This window comes from Lynx rufus, unplaced genomic scaffold, assembly GCF_022079265.1.
Source record: "Lynx rufus isolate CCGP_SWC_20201006 ecotype Redwood Valley unplaced genomic scaffold, mLynRuf1.p SCAF_13, whole genome shotgun sequence".
Taxonomy (NCBI): domain Eukaryota; kingdom Metazoa; phylum Chordata; class Mammalia; order Carnivora; family Felidae; genus Lynx; species Lynx rufus.
The window spans coordinates 43,439,135-43,458,505 of NW_025814827.1; the positions used below are offsets into that span (position 1 = coordinate 43,439,135).

The 19,371-nt window shown below is 53.9% G+C and overlaps 3 protein-coding genes across 4 annotated transcripts in view; 2 read left to right on the top strand and 1 right to left on the bottom strand.

Annotated features, from left to right (window-relative positions):
• Positions 1–2,749, top strand: part of ARHGEF40 (Rho guanine nucleotide exchange factor 40) — a 19,432-nt gene extending 16,683 nt beyond the window's left edge. Inside the window, exons 20-24 of one of the 2 annotated variants that reach the window (XM_047075399.1) lie at positions 287–391; positions 618–761; positions 1,266–1,396; positions 2,051–2,096; positions 2,345–2,749. In XM_047075399.1, coding sequence (XP_046931355.1) covers positions 287–391; positions 618–761; positions 1,266–1,396; positions 2,051–2,092 — 422 coding nt within the window. In that variant the 3' untranslated portion in view covers positions 2,093–2,096; positions 2,345–2,749. The other variant, XM_047075400.1, reaches the window with a different exon arrangement.
• Positions 2,750–3,582: 833 nt separating this feature from the next.
• Positions 3,583–6,770, bottom strand: ZNF219 (zinc finger protein 219). Its single transcript, XM_047075401.1, has 4 exons — positions 6,682–6,770; positions 4,982–6,389; positions 4,541–4,672; positions 3,583–4,318 (listed from the first exon to the last, which is right to left on the bottom strand). The coding sequence occupies exons 1-4, from the start codon at positions 6,685–6,687 to the stop codon at positions 3,717–3,719; spliced, it is 2,148 nt and encodes a 715-aa protein (XP_046931357.1). The 5' UTR covers positions 6,688–6,770; the 3' UTR covers positions 3,583–3,716.
• Positions 6,771–14,540: 7,770 nt separating this feature from the next.
• TMEM253 (transmembrane protein 253) lies at positions 14,541–17,220 on the top strand. The gene is made up of 7 exons (XM_047074683.1): positions 14,541–14,648; positions 14,998–15,108; positions 15,201–15,257; positions 15,578–15,688; positions 15,807–15,953; positions 16,316–16,392; positions 17,139–17,220. Exons 1-7 carry the CDS (start codon positions 14,541–14,543, stop codon positions 17,218–17,220), a joined length of 693 nt encoding a protein of 230 aa, XP_046930639.1.
• Positions 17,221–19,371: the final 2,151 nt, after the last annotated feature.

Sequence of the window (19,371 nt, forward strand, 5' to 3'; positions counted from 1 at the left end):
GCTCTTAATGTCCACAATAAAGGGCAGAAGGTGAGTATTAGAAGGTGGGTGGCTGGAATGCCAAATAGGCAGAATGCAACAAATAAGATACAAGAGACGGATGTCTGAGGAGGAAGTCTAGGACCACCATCACCATCCGTGTAGTAACAGTCGACAGCAAGAGTAATAGGAGATACCAGATGAATGAGAATTGGCAAGGAGCAAAAGAAGTGTCTCCCATTCCAGTGCTAGGGCTTGGAGCGAAGAGGGGCTGAAGGAGGTTGGTAACAGGGTCTCTGTTCCCTAGAGCTCCGAGTGCAGCAGATGGTCTCCATGGGCATTGGGAATAAACCCTTCCTGGACATCAAAGCCCTTGGGGAGCGGACGCTGAGTGCCTTGCTCACTGGAAGAGGTGAGGGCCAGAGTGCTGGGGGGGGTGGCCCCCAGAAGTCAAGACCTCGAGAGTGAGGGCACAGTGGGGAGGCATGGTGGAAAAGTAAGGAAGGGTAATGAGTGGACATGTCCTCCCAGAAATTGTGGGACTGACTGGGAGGCCCTCTATGAGACTGAGGGTCACTTCAGAGAGCCAGGAGGGCTTTCCCACACCACCACCCCACCACCACCCCCCCTCTCTGCAGCCGCCCGCACCCGGGCTTCCGTGGCCGTGTCATCCTTTGAGCATGCCGGCCCTTCCCTTCCCGGCCTCTCACCGGGAGCCTGCTCCCTGCCTGCCCGCGTCGAGGAGGAGGCCTGGGATCTGGACGTCAAGCAAATTTCCCTGGGTGAGGCACCTCTCAAGGGGTGGCTCTCAACAGCTGGGTCATCGTGGTGATATTCAGGCTGCTTGCTGCTAAGCAATTCCTTTTTCTAGCCAAGTAGCCCAGTTGCCATGACAACTATGTACAGCTTCCCCATTGCTAAAAGAGCTTTCCATCTGGTTGCTAGGGTAATGCTTACAGCAGCCTGTTGCTAAGAAGCACTTCCTCTGTACCTCTCTCTCTAGCTCTCCTTGAGTTTCTATGGAAACTGCTCAGCTTCCTGTTGTACCCTCCTGGTTCACCACGGCAATCCTTATAGTTTCCTGTCGCTTCTTCCCTGGTTGCTCTAATGATGCTGCTGACAATTTCCTGCCTCTTGGTAGGGGGGTTCTCTTGCAAATGGATTGCTATGGTGACTCACAGCTTCCTGTTGCTATGGAGCTTTTTCTTCCCTGATGGAGCAGCTTGGTTGCTTAAGGTAATCTAGAGGGGTTCTATACCCTGCTCTCACCCTAGCTTCCCCTCCAGCCCCAGAAACACTTGACTCTTCTGGAGATGTGTCCCCAGGACCAAGAAACAGCCCCAGCCTGCAACCCCCCCACCCTGGGAGCAGCACTCCCACTCTGGCCAGTGGAGGGATCTTAGGGCTGTCCCGGCAGGTAAGTCCCTGCTTTAGGGCTGGGAATGGGGTGATCTCTTCAGCCACTTTCTGGGTGGGATATTCTGATCATTCAACCCACGGGGGCAGGGGGAACCAATGAGCCTGTGCACCCAGCAAGACCGCAGGTTGTATATCTTGTCCAGTCTGCCTTCCTCCTCTCCCACAGGCTTGGCTGAGAGGCATCAAGGTCAGAAGTAAAAAGGAATCTTAAGTAAAGAGCATAGGGGGCACCTGGCTGGCTCAGTCAGTTAAAAGTCCGACTCTTGACTTCGGTTCAGGTCATGATCTCGTGGTTTGTGGGACTGAACCCCACATTGGGCTCTGTGCTGACAGCATGGAGCCTGCTTGGGATTCTCTCTCTGTCTCCCTCTGTTTCCTTCTGCCACTCCCCCACTCATGCTCTCTCTCAGGATAAATAAGTAAACTTGATAAAAAAAGTAAACTTAATTAAAAAAAAAAAGGAGCATAGTGCAGGAGTGGATGGAAAGGGGGTAATGCCAACAGCATTTGGACTTGGATTAAATCAGCAAAATTCAGGAACTTTGAAGAGGAGGACAGAGAGGTGAATTGGCAGGCTTAGGAGATGGGGAGGAGTATAGAAAAGAGGACGTTTCCTTAGCCTTTAAGTTCACTGCACTTCCTCTCCTTGCAGAGTCATGCCCGAGCCCTGAGCGACCCCACTACACCTCTGTGACTGGGTGAGTCCGTACCCCTTCACTATATCCAGCATGCCTTCCCTTTTGCGCGTGCTGTCCTCCTCCCGGCTGCCTGGAAGTCAGCTTCTCCCCTCTCCCAACCTATCTCCCTCTTCTCTCCTGGCTTCTAGAGAAGACGGAGAACTTGGCTCCAGCCTCCCTCTCAGCACATTTTGGGCTGGGATGGCAGTGGGACATAGTGGAGGACTGGAAGGGCACTGAATGCTTCCTTTCCTCTGCTTCCTGGACAGAGAGGAGGTCCAATGACCGGCGTGTTTCCCTGCTGCTATCTCTAGCGCTCTCCAGCCGAGTGCCTTCCTGCAGGAACCAGAGTGACCACACTTGCTTGCCTTCATACTCCGGAGGTGGAGTATGATCCCTCATCCAGTCCTGCCCCATCCTGGGCTGCTGCATACTCCCAGGACACGGCTCCATGTCAGCCTGAGTTCTCCCCTTCGTCCCATCCCACCCCGACTCTCCCTGAGAACGCTCATCTCTGCCAGGTCAGCTGTTGTTCCTGGTGACTCCATTCTGGGGTGTCACAGGAAACAGAGCTATGCAAACCATTATAGGAGGGTGGGGTGGGGAACTGCAAACTTTATACATGTAATTACTGTTATTATAATACTATTGTTATATTAAATGTATTTACTCACGCTTTGTCTCAGCAGAGCTAGAGCAGACCTCTGCGTTGAGGTGATACTGCTAACTTGAGCACTTCCTCTTCCCCAACCACTAACTAGAACACAGAAAATAAAACCAAGGCTTCGAGGTACCCAGTACCTGTACAGGCCCTGGGTGTAGGAGAATGTGCTTCTTCACAGTGGCGCCTAGAGGCTCAGTGCACCCTTTGAAGTTTCTCCTCTCTCACTGCACCTACTTCTTGAGGCTGAGCTGGTCACAGTCAAGCTGGGATCCAGCACAGTCCAGCAGTTCTCAAAATGAGGTCCTTAGACCACAGTGCATGAGAATCTCCTAGGCTACTTGTTAAATGCTAATTCCTGGCCCTGCCCCAGAGTTGCTGAAGCCAAAAGTCTGAGGGTAAAGCCCAAGATTCCTCATTTCTCATTAAGCTCTTTGGGTGTGATTACTAAGTGCCTGAAGTGAATTATTTCTGAACAAAATGGCTGAAGGAGAACAGGACATAGGCAGACAGACACAGTGCCCTGTGCCTCAAGACACCTGTTTATTGGGGACACAACTCTGCGACAGGGATGACAGTAATCGTACCAAAAATAGCGACGTCTACAGGGCCCCTGAAGGGGCTAGAAGGGTACAGTGCCCCCCACCCCCACCCATTGTACAAAAATAAACTCTCACGCCTATGGACCAGCAAAGACTGGCAGAGCGGCTCCTCAACAGGGACACAGCCCTCTGCCAGCCCTGGGACCCCGTTCTTTGATCCTCACCCCTGCCACTTCTAAGGCACTGTGACTCCCCTGGGCTGGGTGGGTAGCGCCCGCCCACCCTCCTACGCCCTCCACCCCCTCCACCTCTGGTCCGCCTGGGGCTGGGATATGGGTCCCACGCTGCCCCCTGCTGGCTGCTCTACCCAACTACCTCTAGCGCTCCCCCGCTCCCGCGGGGTAAGCTCACTAAGCTAACCGCCCCTAAGAGGGCTCCCTACCGTTCCTGTCCCCCCAGCCCCGCCTCTCCTGATCTCGACAGCCCGGGGCCCTCCTCCCCTTCCTGCGGAGGACTGGGAGGGGTCTCTCCCGACTGTACAGGGGTGTAGGACGGGGACGCATCGGCCTGGGGCGGCCTGCGGCCCCGAGCCCTGCGGCTGTGGTGCACTTGCAGGTGCAAGGCCATGAGCTCAGGCGCTCCAGTGGCGAAGGGGCAGAAGAGGCATCGGTGGAGGGCACCCCCCGGCCCAGCCTCGCCTCCTGGCCCCGCCCGCAGGGACAGGTCCAGGGGTTCGGCCTCACCGCCTCGCCCGTTGCGCAGGGTCCTCCCGGGGCTGGCAGGCTTCCGACGGGACCCCGGCGCAGCGCTCGAAGGGGGCCGGGGGTTCGCCGCGCCCTCCACCCAGGTCGCAGGCTGCGGAGCCGTCTTGGCTCCCGACGGCTGTGCGGAACCCCGCTGGGAAGGGGGCGGTGGTTCCGGGGGCGGTCCGGGGCCTGCTCCGCTTCTCTGCTCTCGGTGGTGGCGCTGCAGGTGATACTTGAGCGAGCCGGATTGGGTGCCCGCGTAGTCGCAGTGCGGACACTTGTAGGGGCGCTCGCCTGGAGAAACGGGTGGGACAGGGTCACAGAGGCACAATCACCGCTCACCACCACCCACATTTCGCTCTAGGTACAGACCCCTCTGGACCAGAAGAAAAAAAAAAAAAAAACACTGCCACCCCACCCCCCTGATTTAACAAAGCAGCAAGCGGACCTGGTACCCCTCTCATCTCTCTTCCTGCCCTCCAATTCCCTCCCCACCCCAGAGACTGGTCCCCTCACCTGTGTGCACTCGCAGGTGCACTTTAAGGTGATGCGCTGAGCGGAAAGATTTTCCACAGAAGGGGCAATCCTTTCCTGTGGCTCCCCGGCCCCCTTCAGGCCGGGACCCTCCAACTAACAGCCCATTCTCTTCTGCAATACACACATTAAGGAAGTCAGAATGGCCCTTTGCCCTAACCCTATCGGGGCCATGCGTCCCCACACCCACCCTTTAGGATTCCTTCCCCTCCAGGCCCAGAAGCAAACAGTACATTTGAGGGAACCTGAGGGGGTGGATTTGTTGTGAGTGGTGCTGTGCCTGTGAAAAGTGGCCTCCAGGAGCGAAAAAAAATGGAGAATTAAGAGACAGGTCTTTTTAAAAGGAGGGGACAGGAGGGCAGTGGTGGCATCAGAGTGGGCCCAGGGTGTGGAAACCTTGGAGAGAAAAGACCCCTTACATACCCTGCGTGGCGGTGGACCTTGCTTGGGTCCCCGCAGCAGGCGCAGAGTGCCCTGGCCCCTCGCCTGGGCGGGGATGCAGTGAAGCCAGAGGGCCCAACGCCCTGCTCCGGGCCCAGGTCTCCTCCTCCGCCTCCACCACCTCCTCTTCCTCCTCTGGCTCCTCGGCGCGATGCCGGCGAGCCCGGGCCGGGAGAGTGGAGGGCAGTGGGCGGAAGCCTCCGAAGCTGCGGCCAGCCCCAGGCTCAGCGCCCTCACCATTAGGCCGGGCCTCGCCAGCTCGCAGGCTCAGATAGCCCAGGAGACTCGGAGGCTCACGGCGCTCTGCCGGAGTGGGTGCTGGGGCCAAGAGGAGCGCGGGGCCCAGTGGCTCATAGGCCAGCAGGCCCAGGTCAGGAGGCTGAGGGGCCCGGGCCGCCCCGGAACCAGGACCCGGGGCACGCAACGGGCCCAGCTTGCTGGCGTGCACCTTCATGTGGTTCTTAAGGAACCAGGGCTCCTTGAAGCAGCGGCCACACACGGGACACGCGTGATCGAAGGAGGCCTTGTGCTTGCGCATGTGGCCCTTGAGAAACCAGGACTGCGTAAAGCTCTGGCCACACACTTGACAGCGGAACTCCGGGGGTGCTGGGGGGTCCTCGGGAGCAGCAGGAGCGGGGGCGGGAGCTGCCTCACGTTCGGGCTCCGGCTCAGACTCTGGGACCGATCTGGGTTCAGGTTGGGGTGGAGGCTGAGGCTGGGGCGCAGCCGAGGAGGCCGCCAGGGGGCGCTCAGGAGCTCCGTGGGCCGTCAGGCTGTGATGCAGCAGCTCCTCCTCCTGGCTGGAGCCAAAACTGCACAGGCCGCACTTCCAGGGCCTGTGCAGGATGTGCAGGTGGCGTTCGCGCTCCGCCGCGGTGCGAAACTTGCCTTTGCAGAAAGGGCAACGGAAAGTGGACGACGAAGGAGCCTGGGGCCGCGCCAGGCCTTCGGTGGCAGGGGTGGACTGCATGCCCCCTGAACTTCGGGCTCTCCCCAGCCGGGCCTCGCGCAGTAGCGCGCGCTCCTCCAACTCCAGCAACAGGCGTGCGGCCGGGCTACGCGGGCGCTCGGGCTGGTGCGTGCGCAGGTGAGAGCGCAGCAGGGCCCGCTGCGCTGCGCGGTGGCCACAGTGCGGGCACTGGAAGGCCTGGGCGCCCGGGTGCGCCCGCAGGTGCAAAGCCAGGATAGAGTTGAAGCGGAAGCGCTTCCCGCATACAGGGCAGGGGAAGCGCCTTTCGCCTGCGCGACTCTCGGACCAGCCCACTGCTCCCATCCCTGGAGACCCGGCGCTCACGCCTGGCCCGTTGGAGTAGCGCTGCAGATCCAGTTCGCCGTCGAATGTTGGCGGCGAGGGCGCTAAGTGGCCGCCCGGGGCACGGGGACGTGAGCCCTGTGAAAAAAGATGGTAACAGTGCAAGGGGTGGAGAAGGGAGAGCTGTGGGAAAAGCAAGGGCGCAGAAGGCCAGAAGAACACCCGAGGGAGGGTGGGTTGGGGCCTGAATCAAGAACACCAAGTGCCCTTCCCACTCACCGTGGGGGAGGTGGGATGTGAATGGGAATTGAGCTGTTGGGGCCACAGACATAACTTCAAATAATGGGAGGTCAGAGAGAGAGAGAAACAGGGAGGGGGAGGAGTATAGTTGTAAGTACTTGCAGGTTCAAGCCAGAGCTTCTTCACTCACCTCCATGGACCCCCTTCACATTCTTTGGTTCTTGGGAGTGCAGGGAAGAGGAGGAGGAAAAGCTGCTAGTGAAGGCAACAGGTGCTGAAGAGCTAAAAGCAAGGGAGACAGATTTGGAGGAAAAGATGAGCCCTGGTTTTCAGCAGTGGAAAGAGGCACCCCCAACCCCATACTCTTAGCACTCTTAGCTGAAACCTATCCCTTCATTCTCCTTCCTTGTATCCTGAGACAGGAGGGGACTACTGTCTTCAAAACTTGTACTCCTTGATTTGCCCAGCCCACAGGCTCCCTGATAACCCAGCTGTCTTCCCCCAAATTATTCATTTTACATGCTTAGTCCAAACCACCACCACCACCACCACCTCTGCCACTAACCACCACCACCAACAACAACAACTACCACCACCATCACCACCCCCTGGTGGTGGAAACCATCACAATACACCCCTCTCTCATTTAAGTCGGACTATACAGCTTGATGAGCAAATGGGGTGGGCCTGCCATGCTCCCCAGTTATCCAAGTGGGACTAGTTGCTCTCAGACCCTTAACTGACCAGCCAGCCAAACAACCTTCCATACTCCACAGTCCTTCCTTCTGCCCTTATCCTGTCTTTCTGTCTTTTCCCCCTCATTCTCCCTCCCTCCGCCTGGATTCCTGATCCATTCATTTCCATTCATTACAGAGACTCATTCATGCATGGGAGAGAAACACCTCCCAGCAGCAGAGAGTCTGGAGACAGACAGAGGGGGAGGGGCATGAAGGGGGAGAGAGCCAGAGGGAGAGGGAATGAAGAGAGAGTTGGGGGAGGAGTGGAAGTTAAGGGGCTCTGCTGGCCTGGGGAAGGGGTTAAAAACTGCAAATACCGGATAGGATTCATCCCCGTGTTTCAAACCTTGGAGCCTGCAGTTTGATGGGGCATCTCAGCCCCTTTGTCCAGGGCTGTTCCGAGGCAGGCTTTCCTCCTCTCTGCAGGGGAGAGGCTCCCTCACACAAGAGGAGGATTACACTGGCTCTGAGCTCAAGAGGCTGGAGTGAGGGACGGGGGGCGGGGCTGGGCCATCTGCACAGATAGGGGCTCAGCACATGCTCTGAGCAGGAAAGGGTTAAAATTCTCCAGGCTGAAATTCCCTGGGCCTGGGATGTGCAGAGCTCCAGTTCTGAGGAAGGAGAAGAGCACTGAGAAGATGGGGGGGGGGGGGGGGGCGGGGAGGAGGGCTCTCCTGATTCTAAGCTGCAGAGGTTAGCATTAGGACTTAGAAACAACCCCAGAATTAACATTCATAGAAATAGGCCTGAGAGGACAACCAGAAGTCAGCCAGCCTAACTTCCTACTTACATATAGAATTGTGTCTGGTCGAGGCCAGATGAATGTAGACCTAACCTATTTTTCTTGCCTGAGATAGAAAGAATATTTGAGATATAAAGAACTTCCTTACAATAGCCATTGTGAAACTGAAATGGGTTACTGAGAAAGAAAAGGACTCAAGCATTACTTTGCTTAAGGATCTTTAACAGAAGAGAACTGGGCCAGGAGTCAGCCCTGCTTATCAGCAAAGAGAAAAGCCTCTGGAGGTCCAAGCCTTCTTTAATTTTTGACATTTAATGAATGTGATAAGAGTCTATGAAGGGGCAGGTACCTGTTACATGTGAAATCTGGGTTAAGGGAATTTTATGAACAGGAGGTTGACTGGCAAAGTGTCCTCATCCAAGGGTCACTAAACAACCTCCACCACCATCTTTAATATTTGCATTTCTGTAGTTCCAAATTAGAGCATCCATGGTCATCTTCTGGATCCTCCAAATAAACCCCTTTCCTGAGACTAAGAGCCCAGCTAGACTCAGTGAGTAGTGTCAGGAAAGGTGAATTAAAGAGTAGGACCAAGGAGTACAGGCTATTGTGGGTCCAGTCTGACTATTAATAGCCCTGCAACCTTCAGTAAATCACTTAACCTCCCAGTTTACTCATCTGTAAAACAAGAAGGTTGAACTAATTTATACTGATGGTCCCTTCCAACTTGAAAATTTGTGGTTCTGAGTCACAGGACTCTTCTGGACCCCAGAGGGATGTTGAAATAAATGGTCATCCCTTCAGTACCATGGAGAGTGCAGTGGGCTACCAGAGGAGCCACTTTGGCCACCTCAGTACCATAGAAAGAGCTAGGAAGTGCTAGAAGGGCCACATTTGCCATTTTAGCACCACAGATAGAGCACTGAGAAAAGCTAGAGGATTTTTAAAAATTCCTATCTGGGAACCATGGGGAAGCGGGCCGGGGGAACAGTGATACCAGAGGGATTATTTTGGCCTTTTGGATGTCACTGAAAATAGATAAATGTAATAGAAAATAGATGTAACTAGAAGAATTTTAATTAGCTATAAGGAGTGTCCTGACAGTTACAGTTTGTACATCCTGGAATGAGTTACTGAGGCATCGTATTTGGGTCCATCACATTCTGTTGCTCTCCTGGGGATTCCCGGAACATCCTGGTGTACAGCCAATCTGGTATATTCAGAGGAAGCAGATGGTGGGGGAGGAGGGGGGGGGAGGCTGGGAATACTGCATGGTCATAGCTGACTAACCTATGGGCACATATTCTGATTCTGAGAAGATTCTAGGGCCCCTAAAACTGCCTGTAGGACAGCAAGCAAAATACCTCATGGGAGGCTGACCTCATATATAAGGCAAGTAGAGCAGGAACAGGGCAAAGTTTCCTTCTCCAAAACAAAACAAAAACAAAGACTTGCTTTGCACATAGCATTTTCCAGGTCAGAAAAAAAAAGTGATACATAAGAAGGCCCAAATTGAAGATGAATTCCCACCAGGGTACCCCAGAGGGTAGCCTCAAATCAACAAAAGCCACTTAGACACCTTCCTAGGCCCAGTCAAGACCTCCTGAATCATCTCCGCACCAAAGCAGGTCTCAGGGATGTGATCCCATGAGTTTGTGTTTGTTTGTTTTTCAATAGGAGACAGCACTGACAGGGTCCAAGATCTATGAACTGGCTTAGAACCCAGATCATGCATGTTTTGCCTGTGAGCAATAATTAGAGTTTTCTATAGTCAAGCCCTAAACACCATCCACGAAATTTGGCCAGACAGTAGTACTGACCTACTTTCCACTCCCACTGGGAATCAGGGGTTATCTGGACCTTATTTGGGTTCTATAGGGATATAGGGCTAGGGCTAGGGATCATAATTCCTTCTAAAGTAACAGGCCAATTATTTTTATGTGCTAGGAAAGCTGGTGGGGAAGGGGGATATGGATCATCAAACCTTAACCGAGTTAGGGAAGAATGGAAGGGTTGGTGAGAGGAGTCTTAGAAACAAGGTCAGGTATGAAGAAGCATCTGCTGACTGAAGGACCTAGAAGATTGTCCTTCAAGTCTGTGGTTCAAAAGTTTTTAGCGTCAGAGTGTAAGGGGCAAGGATTCAGGATTTCTGAGGTATAGTTGTAACTAAGCCTCTGTCATTGTTCATTTCTAATACTTGATGTTTTTCTCTCTGTTGAGAACCCTACACCTCCAAAGTCCACTACCAATTATGATTAACACTACACTAGATGACGTTAGAAAGAAAGAGAGCTTCTTAGGGGGTCTAGAGTCAAGATCACTTTTATCACACAACCACATGCCAGTAGCTCACTTTTATGGTCTCTTCTCCATGGCCTTCTGAACCTTACTGCTCAGGGAATTCCTCTAAATTGACCCCACATCACAGCATGCCCATCTTTTACATTGAGTCCTTGCTAAAGCTTCCTTCCCTCCATCCTCACTGTCCTGATTTGGGGGCATGGCACCTCAGTCATTGACTCCAAATGTGCAGCAGGAGACAAGAGGAAGGTTCACCCGCTGACCTACTGCCACCCCACCACAGTGAATCTTATTCCAGAGGCATGTCCCAACTTGACCCCTCTTCTGAAAGTTCTAGAGAACCTTGATTTTGGGGAGGGGGCATAGAGCCAACCCTAAGTCCCCTTACCTGGAGCTGAACCTAGAAAGGTCAGAGCCTTAGCACCCATATGAGCCTCAGTCCTCAGATTAGGGGGTGGGGGGGTGGGCAAAAGAGCCTCTGGGAAAATCTCCCTCCCAGAAGTAGGTTGGCAAGTAGGGCAGGACCTGTGATCCTGCACAAGAGATTCTTCCAGCAGCACCCCAGTCCCCTCCCGGGGAAGATAAGCTAGAAGGATGATGGGGGGGGCAGGGTTGGGAGACTGGGAGGCCAGGGCTCAGCTACCCGGGCCGGGAGAACAAAAGCTGAGTTGCAGCCGCCTCCGCCGCTGCCGCCGGCCGAGCTCTTTGTGACACTTTGTTTGGGACGCAGAGAGGGAAGCACCCCCCATCCTCTCCCCTCCCCCACCCCCCGCTCCGGGAGAGTTTGGGTCCCTTCCCCCTCTTCCATCAGCCCTACCTGGGCCGGGGGGCGCTCATCCACTCTGGCTCCCGGCTCAGCCGCCCTGCACCCCCAGGCCCCTCGCGCCCTGCCTTCGGGCCCCTACAAAGACGCCCGCGCGCCCCCCCCAACGCTGGCCTTTCCCCTTTGGTGTCCGCTTTCCCGTCTTCCCCACCTGGCCCCCCCCCTTCCTCGAGGCCCCCCAGCTCTCCGGGCTTCCGAAGCCGCCGCCCCCACCCCGCCCCCCCAGGAGCTCTGGGCGAAGTTTGCTTGGGGCCGAGCCGGCGCCCCTCCCCCGCCCCCGCCCCCTGCACCTGCTCCGAGCCGGGCGCGCGGAGCGGGCCCCCCCTCCGGGTGGGGGGGAGGGGGCCGGGGGCGGGGGCCGGGTGGCGGAGGGGGGGGCCGGGAGTGGGGGGAGCGGCTACTCACGAGCCCCGGGCGGGCGGCGGCGGAGCGGGCGGCGGCGGCGGCGGCGGCGGGCGGCGGGCCGGCGGCGCGGGCGTCAGCGTTACGTGGGGCCGGGGGAGATGCGCCGGGCCCCGGCCCCCCCCGCCCCCGGCCCGGCCCCCGCCCCCTCCCCGGTCCCCCGCCCCCGGCCCTGGCCCGCATTGTGTGCGGCGGGAGGCGGCCCGGCCATTAGCATGCGGGGGGCGGCGCGGCGGGGCTGGGAGCCGCGCGGGAGCGGGAGCGGGGCTCTGGCTCCGGGGACAGGGAGCTGGGGACCCCGGGAGCCGCGAGAGGCGGCCGCCAGGGGCGGGGTGCGGGCAGTTTGGAGACTGGGGGCGCTGTCGGAGGGAGGGAGGGAGTGAGCGGGGGTGGGACGCACAGACGATTCCAACGGGAGACTGGAAGAGATTTTGAAAGGTCATCTCGTCCTTCCCCCAGCCTCCAAGCCGGACTGCCCCTCCCACCCTAAACCCGGACATACCAGGGAAGGAGTTGGCTCTGCCGCTCTTTCTGCCCCAACATGCACAGACTCGGGAAGTTCTTCCTGGGGTTTTATCTCAAAGCCTCTCCCTTACAATTTCTGTCTCTCTTTTTGGGGAGGAGGAGGAGGGGCGATTATAGAGATAGTTAATGTCTGCCGTATAAGAAACATTATTAAAGTTACTCTTCGGTCCTTTCTGTTCTTGATAAACAATTCCTGCTCCTTCCTCTCGAATTCTCTTTTCCACTCCTTAAGTCACTTTAATGGCTCTTCAATACAACAAATATTTACTGATTGCTTACTAAGTGCCAGGCACTATGCTCAGCACTGTGGGGGATGAACATATGAGGGGGGTTGTGATACCCTCCCATGAGCAGACTGTAATCTAGACGGGGGCTACAAATTTGTAAATAGTACACTCAGATTTTATCAGTATTTACCGAATGCCTGTTTACATATTTAATAGTGTAGAATCCTTACAATAACACTCTGAAATATAATCAGTCTGCATATACAGGTAAGGAGAATGAAGCTGAAGCGTCTCTTTCCACTGGCCTACCAGCTCAGGGATCATCAGAGCAAGCCTAACATTTCAAATTCTGTAAGGCCATTGCCACCAAATAGAATTAATGCACATGGGGACTGAAGAGGGAGTAGACACACAACTTCTCCAAATCCCTTTAAGTGTGATTCCCACTCCACAGGAAAGAAAAGTGGACACAATGCTCCAATGAGTGTTGGACCAGCACTAAGCAGGACAGAAGTGGCTTTCAAAGGGTCGCTTGCCATCCAGGACCCTGCCTCTTGGTACTAACTCCCAGGAGTCTTCTGCCCAGTCTTCTACCATCAGTAATAATAATGATAATAGCCACTAACAATTGTTGAGCACTTATGTGCCAGGTACTGGGCTGAGCTAGTTCGTTGCATTTTCTTTTAATACTCAAGGCAACCCCTTGAGTATTGTATTGAGATCAGTATTATTAACTTCCCTTTATAGATAAGGAAACATTAAGTAATTTGCCCAAGGTCACCCTGGTAGATCTGGGATTTGAACATAGGTTCGGTTTTCTTCAGATCTCAGGCTCTGCACCAAGATGTGTCTTTCCTATCTTTGCTCCATAGAGTATATATTTGGGGCTAGCTGGTTCTGCTTCTCACTGTAGAAATAAATGCCCCCCCCCCACTTAGCTTCTGAATAAGCTTTTAGTATACAGGCATCAGGCACATCAGTGTGACCTCGTCACACCACTGATGGTTATTAAGTACCCTCCACGAGTCAACAACCTCTCATAGCCATATCGTTAGCCCCCTTTTTATCACTCAGGTTGAACAAAGTGAGGTTCAAATAGGTAGAATAGTGTATCCAAGTTCACACAGCTGGGAGTGACAGAGCTGAGATTCTAGTCCAGGCACCTGACTGCAAGGCAACTTCTGTCTCTCAAAAATATTCATCAGTAGGGGTGCCTGGGTGGCTCAGTCCATTGAGTGTCCAACTCTTGGTTCTGGCTCAGGTCATGATCCCAGGGTCATGGTATCGAGCCCCACATTGGGCTCCACTCTGACAGCACGGAGCCTGCTTGGGATTCTCTCCCTCCCTCTCTCTCTCTGCCCTCCTCGGCTTGCACTCACACTTGTGCACACTTTCTCTCTCAAAATAAATAAATAAATTTTAAAATTAACTTAAAAAATATTCATTGGTGTCGTTCCCAAAACTGACCATTTAGGGACAATCTTTTATACATATCTAGCTGCAAATTAACACTGAGTGAGAAACAATCCCCACTATAAGTAGGGATCCCCATCTACTTAGTATCCAATCCAAAGTAAATCCTTCAAGAAAGGAAGGAGAGAGGACAAACTGTCCAGAAAGTGAGAGACAGGAAGGCAGGGGAATTAAACCTTGCCTGGTCTTGAGACAAATCTGCAAGTGGTAATGACAGGGGACCAAACTAGACAGTAATATGGGATTTCCCTAGAAACAGCCGGTAATTTGAAGAGGAAGCAAACAAACAAACAAACAAACAAAAACCAAACAAGGGGAGGAGAAAGATTAGATGGAAATGTGGGGAAACTGAGGCCCAGGGTGGTAGTGTCCATGGGGATGAGGTGAACAATCAGAAGACTTAGGATGGGCAGAGAGGGGGGCAACAGGAAAGGACAGAGCAAGGCAGGAATGAATTGCCTTGTGGAATGAACTGAGGCTGGGTTTGCCCATGGCCACTCCCTGGATCCTTAGGCCTTCATGGGGACCTTTGCCCCACCACACCCAGCCCTGACAGCCTGTCTCTGCCAGCACAAGTTTATTGTCTGCTCTAAGCTACCAGACCCTGCTAGGAGCTCCAGGCCAGGCTGGGCCCCATCTCCTTGGAGTAGCTCCTTCAGACTAGGTAGGTGTGAGGCCCTGAGGCTCAACTCCCTGGATATTGGAAGCGGGCAGAGGGACAGCTCAAAGAGATATTGCTGCATGTGCTATCTCCTGCTAGGTGCCATAATGCATTTCTCCCAGCCTAGGAAGCACTGAACTCCAGTGGTCAAGGGAGCCATGGAGGAGAGAGCTGCTCAGCGGGAACAGGAGAGACCCAGTGTTCGTCTGGAAAAGCTACAGCACTGGGCAAGGCACAGGCAGAGTGGGCACCTCTTGGTGCTGGCGGTGAGGCCAGGCTGCCCCACCCCAAGCTTCAGCATGCCCACTTGTATCCCAATTCAATTCCGTCCATGTTTAGGGAGCACCCACCATGTGCCTGAAACTGTGCTAGGCTCTGAGTGGGAGGAGGGTGGAGAAGGCATAGAACAATGAAGCAGGACCCTTAATCTCTAACTAGCTTCCATCATGTGGGGAAAACACATAGGTAAGTAACTAAAATTGGACAGGAGGCAGAAAATATTAAATAATATCCCATTCCTTTACTTGTCCTTGGTTGACTACTTTCTGCCAACATGCATTCCTCCCAATTGCTGATCTCTGGATCCCCTTCAACTCCCCTGCGTCTGGCCTCCAGGTGAGCCAGCTATGGCTGGCTGTGGCTGTGATGCCCTTTGCTGTCTCTGTTGCCTGCCTGAATTCTGCTTGTCACATGGCCACGGCGCTGCCACTTGTGCCTGGAGCTTTGGTAAGACCCACCACAAGGAAGGGCGGAAGGAAGATCCTGGAAGCCCCTCCCCAATGGGGCAGAGCTCAACATTTGCCTTTCTCAACATTCAGGGTCTCCTCACTGGGATGGTTACCCTTGAGCTGCGCAGATCACCCCGCCTCTGGAAGGTGAGAGGGGAAGAGAATACAGCACTGTTCTCCAACACTGCCCCCCACCAAACACACACACACACACACACACACACACACACACACACACACACACGCAGGACTCAGCCCAGGAAGTGGATAGATGTTAACTAATCCTGTCAGCTCTCTGCCCCTGACTGGCCTAAAAGGAGAGAAAGCAAGAAAGTTAGAGGGCTGATGGCCCTGTTTGGAGGTGGAGGAATAGGAGCTGAGTTTTGTTTTGGGGCTAGGCTGTAGGTGGGGCTTGGGATTGCAATGAGTCCCCTAGGCTGGGCAGAGCTGAGCTGGCTTACTGGCAGGTGCAGGCCATGATGATACTCAACATCTTCAATCTGATCTTGGGCTTCATCGTGGTGGTGGTCGAGGTGATGAAGACAGCCTTGGGGCCTGCCCCAACTGCCCCCTCCCAGGTATGGGTGAATAAAGAAGGTGGGAGGATGAGGAGGCAAGAGGAGATGGAGAGGGAAAGGGGCAAGAGCAAACAGGTGCTGGGTCCCCTGTAGCATTCTCAGCCCTGTCTACCTGCAGCTGGCTGGCTTGCTGGTGGTGGAGCTCAGCGCTGAGACCTTCACCTTAGGGGGAGTGCTCCTCTCAGCACACTCCCTATTCCTGCTGAGCCAGAGGAAGCCAGGATGCTGCCGGACCCAGAGTCTGCACTACCAGGAGCTGCAGGAGGTATTCAGGGCTTGGAGGACAGTATGGAGCAGTTAGCTAGTAGCTGATTTTTTCACTGGCTATTGTGGTCAGTGGCACTTAAGGGAAAACCATGGGGTTGGTGGGAGGTGGAGAGGGAGAAGGAGTTGTAGCCAGAAACTGGTTTTCTGGTTTTAGACGTTTCTCTCATAGTGGTGGGTAAGAGGGAGCTGGGCATCTAAATGCCTGGGACTAGAAATGTGGGACAGCGTTAGGAAGCTGCCTAAAAGGAAGGACTATTGGAACAAGAAAAAATGGAAGAACAGGAGGAAGTTGTTTCTGTCTGGGATTCCCCCCTTTCTCACCCCTACAGTTTGCTCCCCTCACACCTATCTGGCTTTTAGGGTCTCTCTGAGTTGGAGGAAGTTGCTGATTTGGAGAATGGCCCCACGGTGGCTAGCACAGCAAATGGAACAAATGAGTGAGCTGGCGAGGGGAGGCAGAGAAGTCCTGCTCTGCTACCCGTCAGGAGCAGTTTCCAGACCCTCTTGTCCCCACTCCACAGAACTCAGAAGCTAGATGGAGTCAGTCCTCTGAGACCTACATGAAGTCCAGTGGAGTGCCTTCAATTTCATTCGGACTCGGCCCCTTTCTCTTCCCTTCCTCGCTAGGAGAAGCTATACCTAAACCAGAGTATTCCCTCACCTCACTAGCCTGAAAAGCTGCCCGCCTGCAGGACATCCTTAAGCCAACTTTCAGCTGTACCCACTTCTCCCTTCCATCCTTCCCCTCCTTACCCATAGCCTCCCCATACAGCTTCGCATCTGTCTCATCTCACTTATTTCTCTTCTTTCCACATTTCACAATCCCATACTCCAAGCCCGGGTTCCCATATGCGCCCACTCTTGGAAGTCAATCCACGGGGGCTTTAGTTTTCTCTTTCGATCCCGGTCCCTTCTACTCTAACAAAGACTACGAGTCCCAGGATGCCCCTCTGCCCCTGGCCTGATGGGAAATAAAGAGCCTTCCCTCCGGGATGGGGGCGCTGTGCATCTGCTGAGTGACGCGAGGCGCTGTAAGTCGGGGCCTAGCCGAGAGTTTCCTCGGACGCGACCACTGGCCCTGGGTGCAGGGAGGAGCCGGGCGGGTTATCCTGCGCGGGGGCGCCACGGCCCCAATCACGGCAACTGAGAGCTGACTGTGGGTCCACAGCCCTCCCTCTGGCAGCTTCGGGGACGAGCTGGGGCTGGGAGCTGGCCCTCGGCAAAGCTGCGTGCCCCAAATGCTGGCGCCGCGCCCCCTCCCATAGAGCCCAAATCCAGAGTCCTGAGACTTGGAGCGCGCGCGAGAAAGGGGTTGGAGATGATGAGTCAGAAGCCCAAGGCCCTTCTCGTCCCCCTCCCTTCGGGCCCCGGTGCCGGACGAGGACAGGCGCGTGGGGCAGACGGGTGGACCGGGCAAGAAGAGGAAAGGACGCGGCGACCCGAGCTAAAATTTTCCCGCCTCTTGCGAGCACGCCGGTGTAACGAGCCCGCGTTGCTCCCACCCTTTCTCTCCAAGGCGGGAGCGGGACTGCGCAGGCTCAGCCTCTCGCAGCCCCGCCGACCTTTGATCCCGGCTGCGTCCGGTTGCTGAAGCTCTGGTTGGGCTCAACCCCCACAGTTTATGACCTTTGCACGTGTGCAAAGATGACAAGCTCAAGTGGGCTTGAGAAAAGCCCAGGAAAACTGGGAGACCCAGTAGCACCAGCCGCTAGAGAAACTAGAAATTGAGCACAGCTGGAGTACTAAGAGAACTCACCCCAAATTCACATAGTGCCCAGGATGGGTGTGCGCCTCACACTCATTTTTGTTCCCACTTGAGAAGGCTTCTTTCCCTAGAGAATGCTGCTTCTCCGAACTTAGTCAAGCCCAGGCATCAGTGAGGAAAGAGCGCAGCCTGGCTGCCTTGCCCTGACATTGCAGTGGTGCCAGCGGCAGAGCTCCTGTTTGTGACACCTTGGGAGTGGTGATAGTCGCCCTATGACAAGGTTGTGTGAGTACTAGTGGGTGGAGACAGTTCTGGAATTAGGCTCTTGAATGGAGAAAACAAGATCTGGGCCTCCCCCTTCTCCTCCCAGTCTAACCGCCACAATAATGCAGAGCTTATGTGTGCAAGACTCCGAAAATTATTTTCTTCAAAGTCAGAAGATGGTGGTGGATGAGGAAATTGGGGGTAAACACACACACACACACACACACACACACACACACACACACACACACTTCACTGTGTCTTCCAGATAGGATTGACAGCTTTTAGTGATAGGATCAGAAGTCTAGGAATTCTGGTTCTTGGAGAAGCTCAACCACTGTACAAATGAACCTTATCAGTCAGGTTAGGCTAGGCTTTGGTAACAATGCGCCAGTTTTTTTCTTCTCTTAAGTAAGCTCTGTGACCAGAGTGGGGCTTGAACCCACAACCCTGAGATTAAGAGTCACATGCTTTCCATACTAAGCCAACCAGGCGCTCCCAAAATGCCCAAGTCTTAATGGCTTTCAACCACAAATGTTGGTCTCGCAGTACATGTCTAGAGTAGTCTGGCAGTGAGCTCTACTCTTTAGAAGTTACTCAAGGTACCCAAGCTGTTAGAGCACCACCATTTTGAGATCCTACCTAAATCCCCATGAGACTTAGAGTCCCCCACCCCCACCCGAGTGAAGTAAGCATGAGTTGTTCATGGGCTCTTAAATGCTTTTGCCTCAACAGGACATACACCACTTTGACTCACTTCATTGGCCAAAGCCAGTCATATAGCCACACCCAACTTGAAGAGGGCTAGAAGGGCAATCTTTTCAAATGTCTGGAAGAAGTGAAGCAGAAATATTTCATTAAAATGAAAAATGTTAAATCATTTGTGGTGATTCTTGAACAGCTTAGCAGCTGGAACTCATCCATTCCAGCAATTATGCCTATATCTACCTCTAATTTTTTTTTTACATGAACCACTAAATGCAGTTCTTTTTTTTTTTTAAAGATTTTATTTTTTAAGTAATCTCTACACCCAACATGGGGCTCGAACTCAGAGACCCCAGATCAAGAGTTGCATGCTCCACCCACTGAGCCAGCTTGGCACCCCCAAATGCAGTTCTTCATAGAAACTTTTCAAAAAAATAATAGGACTGGGAGCCCGGAACTTTAGATTCTTGTTTTGTTGTGTACATTTTGGAAAGTCAACCTTTTGGAACTACATTTTGCTTACATGGAGGATATAATCATAGTATTTATCGTCTCTGCCTTATTGGAATATCAAGGCTAAAATAAAATCACACATGGAAAAATACTTTGAAACTACAAGGCACTCCAGAGGCTGAAAATAAATTGCCTACAGGGTTATGGAGTAGCGTAAAGGAGTGAAAGAGATAGAGTATGAAGTAACAGGGATTGGTGGCAACTGTAGCAAACCAGAGAGCACACATTC

Coding starts and splice junctions, on each gene's coding strand:
- TMEM253 (XM_047074683.1), top strand. CDS start 14,541: ATGGAGGAGAGAGCTGCTCAGCGGGAACAGGAGAGACCCAGTGTTCGT. Junction 15,109..15,200: donor CACTTGTGCCTGGAGCTTTG/GTAAGACCCACC, acceptor CTCAACATTCAG/GGTCTCCTCACTGGGATGGT. Junction 16,393..17,138: donor ACAGCAAATGGAACAAATGA/GTGAGCTGGCGA, acceptor TCCCTCTGGCAG/CTTCGGGGACGAGCTGGGGC.
- ZNF219 (XM_047075401.1), bottom strand. Junction 4,673..4,981: donor AAGGTCCACCGCCACGCAGG/GTATGTAAGGGG, acceptor TGTGTATTGCAG/AAGAGAATGGGCTGTTAGTT. Junction 4,319..4,540: donor GCACCTGCGAGTGCACACAG/GTGAGGGGACCA, acceptor CCGTTTCTCCAG/GCGAGCGCCCCTACAAGTGT.